Source organism: Cyprinodon variegatus, unplaced genomic scaffold (assembly GCF_000732505.1).
Source record: "Cyprinodon variegatus isolate N-32 unplaced genomic scaffold, C_variegatus-1.0 Scaffold42, whole genome shotgun sequence".
In the NCBI taxonomy this organism is placed as follows: Eukaryota; Metazoa; Chordata; class Actinopteri; order Cyprinodontiformes; family Cyprinodontidae; genus Cyprinodon; species Cyprinodon variegatus.
In genome coordinates, this window is record NW_015150495.1 from 1675220 (window position 1) to 1685021 (window position 9802).

The following is a 9802-nucleotide window of genomic DNA, read 5'->3' on the forward strand; positions in this document are numbered from 1 at the left end:
CTTCTTCTTTATCTTTGAGCTTGGTAAAATGAAGCCAAACTTTAGACTTTTTCGTCCGTTCAGCCATCCCCCAGTCGCGAGCGAAGTTAACTGCCAGACTTCACTTGTTTTACTTTTAATATCTGTTTGCTTACAATTTTATTCCAAAACATTGGTGGACATGCTGCAGTGATTGGATTGACTAGATTTAAATGCTGTGACGCGACTCGAGGGACACACAATTATGTTACAGGACCTCCGGGAGAACAAAAAAAAAACGACCAGACTCGATAGTGGTATCGATAAGCCCGGGTTTTGAAAAAAGTGGAACCGGGTCCTTGATAGAACCGGGTTTCGATCCCCATCCCTAGTCATGAGAGGCAGATCAGCCTTCGTTACCCCCTGTATACTACACAACGCAGGACACACAATGAGTCAGTGACTTGGTCCGATCCAAAAAATTCTCGAATGGCTACAGCATCTGTCTGAAAAGGGTAAAAACACGTAAAGTGTAGACCCAGCTTAAGAAGTGCCATCTGCTCCGTACCTTCATGTTAACAGCTTCAAAGCTGCCCTCCAATCCGGTCGGTTTTCCAGAAGAACACAAAGGTATTTACACCCGCCCACCACCTCCACTTCTTCTCCTATGATGGAAAGTGTTTGACCTTTTCCTATTTCATCTGAAGTTCAAAACTATGTACTTTGTTGATGTACTCTCCATACTCAGTTCCTTGTCCATCTGTAACCCATCCTACAGTTCGTTGTAGTTTTCCATTACAGGTCAAGTTTTGCTCTGGACCTCGGACCCTCAACCATAACAATGAGATATGTCACTGAAAGAAAAATGTTTCCAGACAAAGGCGGATCTACTGGGGTGGCATAGGGTGGCAACTGCCACCCTAACTGACAGCCTTGCCACCCCTGCTGCCACCCCAGTTGGCGGTAGGGGTGGCGAGGCTTATAAATTATGGATAATTTGAGAATTACGACCACTAATTTCTAATGTCGGACTGCAGTGAATGCAGCATGAGATGACGCCAGAGCGACTGAGACTGTTTTGTTTTGAAAACCGAATGAGGCAAAGCGAGGGAGCCAGGGGTCATGGGGAGAGGAGACATGGGATGAAACAGGTAAAAACTGATTAACTATCTATTGAGAAATTAAACCATAATGAAAGCACAATGTTGCTAGCATAGCTGCAATGCTGATTTTGAGATGATAAAAATCAGGTTGCAGAACGTTATTTCTCTAACTATGATGTTAGTTAGGCCTGACGTCTCAGGCTCATAAAGACATATTTGCGGTCAACTATGAGAGAAAAGAGACTATCAAGTTTGGTTGTACTCAAATCAAAAACGCACAAAGGCATTGGATCTAAATAAAGTAGTGAAGCGTTTTGCTGAGCAACATGGAAATCGCCGCATTCAGCTGTTATAGTCATGTCAACTTTATGTTATGCTCTCTGGTGAGCCTTTACAGAGCTGTTACATTTTGTTTTGGCACCTGAGAAAATCTGATATTTCCTTTAATAAAACCAAAAGTGTTGAAAGTAAAGTTAAAAATGTGATTCTGGTGTAAATCCTGCTTAATATGAAGCAGTGTTGTTGTTTCTTTTTTTGTATATATAGTATGAAACTATCCAGAAATGACCTGTATGAACCTTCTCACAACAGTTTTTGTACTTTTTCAGACTGGAAGCAAAATGTATTTTTATGTTGCTTCTTTTCAGATTTGTGGAGTTTTGGAGGTAACATACAGTACCTGCCTTTTTGTTGATTTGTTGATACAGCAGCTCTATCTAAAGAATATTTACATGCATGAAATGTCCCTTTCATGTTGCTGTAAGTGCTATATGTCAAGTTACTGAGGAACAAATGGGGTAAATGTGTTTTCAGAGTAAACAATACATGGATGTCTGGTACCTTGTTTGGGTGCCTTGACCCATTTATTTCTACTGTGTATTTATGCTCACTTTAGTACAGCTCAGTCCATAGATCTCTGATGGGTAAGTTTTTCTTTCTGTAGTTTCTTCTTGTGTAAATGCTGCAAAGCTGCCTCTCTGACAGTCAGTCTCACACATCTGCGACTCAGCACCTGTGTCTTACCTTAATACCTTTCCTGTGATAATGCCCCTCTAGAAGTAGTGTTATCATTCTTCTATCTCCTATTAAGTGAGATCACATTGTACGATGTATTTCTAATATAAACTGCTTCACATGAAACACTTACTGTACATACTATTCTCACCAAACTGTGATAACTGTGATTAAATTCAGTGTAAACAAATGCCATATGTTGCCACCCCTCAAAAATTCCTGCCCCCCTCTCATAACCCCATACATAATTTGCTAGATCCTCCCCTGTTTCCAGATACAAGCATTTGAAAGAAGTTTCTCTGTAGAGTTGAGGGAGACTCTACCTTAGAGATAGGGGGAGAGCTCCCTAAACTGGTAAGGGTTCAGAATAAGGCTGGTGGAGACATATCCCAAAAGTCCCAAGACTTGCAACTCTACTCACAATGAAAGGTGGTTCTACAAAGTCTGACTGCAGGACATTTGTTAACAAATCAACCACTCGTTCCTCTGGATATGAGAAGTGAGAAACCAAACTAGATTAAAGAAATTATTTTGAAAAAGATGTTAGGCTTGAATGATGTAAAATAAATGTAAATTAATTCATCAGAAAAGAATCGGTTAATGAATGCTGTATATTATGAGTGCACAGACAGTACACCATGTTCATCCACTCATGTTTAATATTCCTCGATCTGAGCTTTGATTGACACTCTGCTCATTATATCTGCCAACATCCGACATGCGTCACCCTTGTTTGATGGTAAACACGCTACAGCTCAGCTCAGCATGCAGAAAACGGGATCAGTTAGTGGAGAAGTAAATATCCAGTTTACCCTGCAGGAAAGCATTGAATTAGGCCAAAAAATAACTAATAGCAGCATTTTAAAAACAATAAAGAGGGGACATGTGGCGACTAAAGCACAGAAAAAGCTCTCTACAAACAAATGATCTCTGACCCGTGCCCACATGAATGGTTCAGCAACATAATGGTGGTATTTCATTCAAACTGAATCTGTAAAACCTTTTGTTGTTTACTCTGCCTCTGTTCCAAACTCGTATTAAACTGCTGCAACACCAGAACTCTGTGTTTTTACCTTTGCTTTAGTTCTGAAACTGCCTCAAGTAAGAAATGTGTCATTTTTTTTTCATCCTCCACCCACTCAGTAGGTTCCGGTCCTACAGCCTGTCACTCATTTTGATGATCTGTCTTCCTTGTGACGACTCTCAGCCACAGGGATGGAAAGTAAATCTCAGAAATTTTCAGAAGAGGAATACAGGCTGAGAATGAATATGCTTTGCAAGACTATTAATTAAAACAAAGGAAGCCGTAATTTTAAAGTGACAGGAAAAGGTGTCCATTTTTACTTCTGTGGCCCATCGTCTTATTACCAAACTCCACTGCAGATATAAAGCAGGGTCTTCTAAAGCAGGGGTCCTCGGGCCTCAATGTCCTGAGAACCAGAATTCTTTAGATGTATTGGTGTGAGGCACGTCTTAATCAAGTAACTGCTTTGCCTCCTCAACAGATATCAATGGCTAAGGAGGCTTGTTAATCCCATTGATTTAAGTTATCTGTTTTGGGGCAGCAAACCTCTGTAGCTCATCCAGAGATACCATGAGACTCTTGGATTGTATGAATATCAGTAATACTCTGCTTCCCTCCTCAGTCAGTTAATAATTTCTTTAATTTTTAATTTTTATTTTTTATGTATTTTTGCATCTCATGATGCAAATGAAGGACTGATCAGTGCTCAGAGTGAGATGTTCTCTATTTCTTCCATGCCTCATGGTCCATATAATGCTGGAGGTTTACTAATTTTCTGAGCTTTTTAGAACAGCCACAATAATGCTCTTCATATACTAATTAGGCAAATTCTGAGATTAAATGGCTGAACTGGATTAGATAAAAAAAATAAATGAATACAAATTTCATGGAGAATTGATTTGGAAAACTATGCATTACTTTCGATTTATGCACTTCTTTATGTCGGGCCTGTCACATAGAAACCTACCGTTTTTAAAATGAATTGTTGTTGTTAGTGATACAGCTGTGTAAACTGCTTAAATGTGAACAGAGATTGTTGGGGTGAAACTCCTGGCCCAGGACAAAGTCCTCAGTCCTCAAAGCAGCCTTCCTGGGTTAAAGTCCCTTTGCTACATATCGTCTCCCTGCCTTAGACCCCTTTCCTGCTAGTTTTCTTCATAAATAAAGGCAACTATTGCCAACGAAAAATAGTTAATTTAATGAAAAAACATTTCTAATACCTACCAAGCATGACGAAAGGTATTCCCAGGTATGTGGAGTTGTAGGTAGCTCCTGTTAGGTTCAGTATCCCAGCAGCAGTGAGGCCTGAAAGAGCCACTGACAACAGAGCTAAGAGTCCCAACCAGGGTTTGGACCTCACACAGTCTCTCATGGAGCAGCAAAGGATGGCCAGCACCCCGCAGACTCCTAAACTTGCCATCAGGGGGCGACGTGCCAGCACAGAGGAGAACTGGAAGTCTGTCCGTAGGGAGGACGACGTGGAGGGATAAAGCCCCAGCTTCGGGTGTGATGCCCCGAAGAGCTTCAGCTCAGAACAAAAGGCATTTTCCCATCGACCAGCTACCTGGTCCATAAGCTCGCTTCGAGATTGTAGGTAATACGTGAGCTGCACTGCTTTTGCAGAACGGACACCTTCCCCTTTGCCCCCCGTGCCTTGAACCTTAACCCCACCGCTGGAACCCCAACCCTGCACTCCGCCCAGCTGGTGGCCGATGTAAGCTTGTCTTCCATCCGCCAACTGTGTGATGGGGTAGCGTAAAATGGGGACGGTTCGGTTTGAAGTTCTGGCAGACTGAATCTCCTCCATGGCCCGGATGATGTCATCGACAATGCAGACATTCTTGTCGTCAGGAAGACAGAGGTAGGGGAAGGAATAGTTGAAACGACTGTAGCCCACCGTCGTAGACGGGACTGTCACCTGCATGTGGTAGATCTGCCTGTGGAGCTGTGAAAAAAAAAAAAAAAAAAGAAACAGAGAGCTGTTAATCGTATCATGAGCCAAAGGTTTTAGCTATGTAGAACTTTGAGTTGGGTTATAGAGATTTCATTGTTACAACACTGCCAGCATCCACAGTGCTGGTTACTAAGCAACAGCCCTGATGCCAGTTTCTGGCACAATAAGCAGACTACAACCTCGGAGTGCTGCTTCAACCTTAAACAAAAGCAACTTTTCTTAGCAAGGCCTTCATATAAATACTTTCTTCTCCAATACATGTTTTAGTCTGACCCGTAAGGAGGCAAGGTTTCTGCAAAGTCTTTGCACATTACTTAACCACAGATCTTAAGTCTTTATTCCACAAGGCAAGCTCAGTGCCTTTCGCTGCTCTAGATAGGAACAGGATTCTGTCTCTTGTTGGCTGTTGCCTTAAATAAATCTAAGACACTGCAGATGTTTCACACAATCTAACTAAGGAAGCTTAATGTCAAGCTCAACTTTCACATTTTTTAAACTAATATAATATTAGCTAATATACAAAACTGAACAAAACTACATGTAATGTATTTGATTCAAAGGTCTCATCTATCTAGACAAAACAAAACACTACTCATATTTATTCAGCAAGGAAAAACTACTTTATTACTGAAAAAATAGCTATGGAACAAACAATGGTACTGGTGAATGTATTAATTAGATTAAACTTAAGTATTTAGTGATTTTTAGAAATTCTATAAACCAATTTTTAAAGTTTATTAAAATGCCCATTAACTTTAAGTATTCATCAGTAACCTTTTTTCTCCCTCAGAGGAGTCACAGGAAGGCTTGCATGAACTTAACCTTTTCTACAGTAAGTAGTTTACAGTAAGTAATTTTTAATTAAAAATGTACCACAGATTAGAATCAGTCGGTTTTTCTTTGACCGGCTCTAAAATATGTCTAATCATGAAATGCATTAAATCAGAACAGCTTTAATGCTGGTTTGATGTAATGCCTAATAAATGCACTCAACAACATAATGTGCTTTTTTTAATTTGACACAATTACAATAAAGTTTATAGACAAACACCTTAATGCATACTTGTAATCCCTTAATTCTCAATCTTTAAACACTCAATCTCTTAAAATAGTCATTTGATTCAGTAAATGACAGCTGGTAGAAAAAAGTAATCTATATCAGCCAGGAAAAAAACGTGCTTGTTGTAGATGCTTCAACCAAAGCAAAGCTCTGACAAACATGACCAGAAAAATATCCAAGTTCTTTTTTTTTAACATGAAGCGTATCACAATATAAGAAAAAAATAAAGCAACCAAAACAACAAGCATTTAAAGTGCATTAAGTATAAAATTACTACAAATCACATCACCCACCTCCCACGTCTAACCTTATTGTATCCAACATTGGTACTAAACATTATATTAGTTAAATTCAAATTAAATTAAAACATATATTATAAATCTCAAAGGGAGATTAAATGTTTTGGTAACTGTATTTTTTTAACCAGTTCTTGTAGGTGTTTATATCTGTAGGCAGAAAAGATCTGTAGTGGTCTGTCTTGCACCACATCTGGAGAAACCCTCTGACTGAAGATATTAATCTTCAAAAGAGGATGTTTAGTGTTGTCCATAATGTTCACTTACCTTAACTCTAGTGGTAAACTTTGCTGTGGATATATAAGTTAATCTATAACCTATTCTTTCTTTAGATAAAATGAAGGGTTCCCAAATTTATTGAATGTATATTCTTAACCTTTTAATATAAATGTGATTGAATATAACTCTAAAAGCTGTCCACTGACCTTTGGTTCTTTAGAATTGTTCCATCGTATAATTTTTATTATCATCATTGTCAGTAACATAGGTACATTATCAAATGTTTGTTGACTGTTTTTTTTATCTTAAGATTATCTGGACATGAGCTTAAAAAAAAATAATTTAAGTGTTAAAGGATTTTTAAAATATTTCACTTCTTTCCAGAATTGTATTTCCCTGCACTGCCAAATACTACGGTAGAATGCATTTTTCTCCAATTAATATTAAATACAAATATCAGGTATACTTCTTTGAAATTGTTTTCATTTTTCTAAAGTTATGTTTTTGCAGCAACCAAATATATTGAAGTGCATTAAAAATATATTTATATACAAGGCTTGTGTTTATATACACTTTTCCATTTCTTCCACTGAAATAGATCTCATGCAGGTATTCTCTCTATGACTCAAACGTTCCACAGATGTCTCTTCACATCCATCAGTCAGGATTTATACAGTTTACAAATTAAGCTCCCTATAAGCAGTTCATATTTATTAATATTTATTAAGGAGAACCAAGAACGGAAGAAAAATATTTGATTTTGTTGTGTTCGAATCAAACTTCTCAGCTGTAACAATTTATACAGTTGTTCATGAGCTATGAGTGAAATTTTTATCTTGTTATGACTCACAATGAGCAGGATGATACAGGAAGTAAAGCAAATCTGCAGGGCTTACTGATAGAGAACGGCAGTGAAGATGATCATCTTTGTTTCTCCAACTATTAGATGCCATATAAATATCCACTGATTGCTTGGAAAACACGCAGAAAGCTTTCTCTGCCCTATTAATTCTCTAACGTGAATATGTGGAACTTCAGTCGGATGGGAGGACAGTTGAGCTTTTTCAGCAACAAACCCCTCAGGTCCATTAGGTGTAGAATGCAAATGCGAGCAAGATCCAAAAGCCACTAATAGCAACTGCTCAATACAACAAATTAACCTTCCACTGCCATCTCAGTCCTCGGATCTAATCTTGTACAAAGAGTAATGAAGATGTCTAGAAACTGTGAAGTTTCCCTACCTTTAAACAAACAGGAATTTACTTCTAGCTGATTCATATCAGAGGAAACAATCTACAAATTCTTTTAATGGTTATGAGTCATAGATGGGAATCTTCTTTCGCAGCATCATGATCCAGGCTGCTGCATGCAACAAGTCTAGCTCCCTCCTCAAAGGACCACGGAAAGGCTTGCAGGGAAATGTTAGAATGGGGAGTGACGGGAAGCAAATAGGACAGTTACAGAATCTCAGGCCTTGCAGACATTATTACATAACAGTGGATTTCTCTTTGTAGCCCCCTGCTTTATGCACCACTCTGTTTGTTCCTCAAAGCATTGTTCGCTGCAAATGATGCATAGCCCTGAAACGCTGTACCTTCACTTTATATCAGTTATACCCTGCGGAAAAGCAGTGTGTTTTACATCCTGTAAAATGGGTCACGGTAAACATTGTGGAGAGAGAACATCAGAAAGGAACCTACTCTTAACAAATGATCTTGTTTTCTTTTGGAGATTACATGTCAGCAAATCAATTCTCCCATCTTAGCTAAAGTCAGCATCCTCTAGCAAAAAGTCATCCTCAAGAAATTACAGATTTAATGGAAGTAAAGGAGGCGGACAAGGACAGATCTGAAGGTTTACGGCTCCTTTGGGGAGTATTATTGGTGGCGAGGAAGAAAGGGACACAAGATGGGAATTTAGTCTCAGTGTGTGAAAAACCCTCAGTAGATTTAGAGAATATATCTTGGAACATTTAATTTGCAATTTTTTCATGGGGTCAAAATGTAAATGACATAGGTTAATTACTCTCTTAGCCACTCTTCAAAATGTGCAGTGCAATTCCTAGTAAATACAAAAAAATAAATAAAAAATAACTCCTAACGCTAACTGTTGGAGAACTGCAGCTTGGATCACCAAGTCTCTGAAACAGCAATGGGACACTAATTACTAACTGGTTGTTTGGCTTCAAAATCCAACCACTACAAACATAAACCACGGTTTGTCCTAAACACTCCTCACAATCTCTACTCAAGTTTGAATCAGATCAAACTGAGGATATTTTCACACAGAAAATCTTAAATCTTAATTCTAATTAATTAACTATTACTAGTTTTTTTTAGGGATATCCCAATCTCAAGAACGGATCGGCCCAATCTTTTCCTATTATCCGCTGATTGGAGCTCAGCTACATTAGCTGACGAGTCATGCCGATCTTTACAACAACTGCCATAAAGTACCTGCCAGTTACGGTTGACAGTAGCTGTGCAATACAAACCTCTGTGGAGGTGCAAATAAAGCATTTCAGGAATCTGGACATATTTTATTTATTTTTTGGAGTTTTTGCGGCACTAGTGGCTCATTTTTTCGAAAATAGGTTTGAACCTGGGTCGGCCACGTTGAAGACTAAGGCCTCCGTAAATGGGTCGTAACCACTGCGCCACCTGCACGCCCAATGCGGACATATTTTAGTCTTGAGAGTGAAGACTGTCCTAAAGCTACTTGCGGTGTCTGCAACATCGCAATTTAGAGAGGAGGTAATAAATTGACATTGACCTTTAATTCTCTGTAAGATTAAGATTTCATGGGACTTACAATGATAATAATAACGCTTATTGATGAAATTATTCTAATTAGTTTAGTTACTTGCTCAAAATATATTCGAGTTTTATAAATTTCATTACAAAAGGTAAAATAATATTTGTACTAAAAATCAGATTTGAGGTCAAAAGATTGGATCGGGATCAGAGGCCTAAAATGCTGATCGGGACATCTCTGTTGGGATCCTCAGGCTTGCCCACCAGAGGGCGCCAAGGATCCTCTTCTGTTCTGTGTTTCTTTCCATTAGGACTGGAGTTACTGCTGGGATCTGGAGATTACCCTCTGTCTCCAGCAGAGTGCGCCGTGGGTCTCCTAGGGCTGGAGTCTTCCTGCACACCTGTTGTTAATCCCCTCATC

At 38.9% G+C, this 9802-nt stretch overlaps 1 protein-coding gene across 2 annotated transcripts in view; it reads right to left on the bottom strand.

The window, feature by feature from the left end:
- Window positions 1-9802, bottom strand: part of ptchd1 (patched domain containing 1) — a 28300-nt gene that overhangs the window by 14292 nt on the left and 4206 nt on the right. For both annotated transcript variants that reach the window (XM_015370149.1, XM_015370150.1), the window contains one exon: window positions 4324-5044. In XM_015370149.1, coding sequence (XP_015225635.1) covers window positions 4324-5044 — 721 coding nt within the window. The remainder of the gene's footprint in view (window positions 1-4323; window positions 5045-9802) is intronic.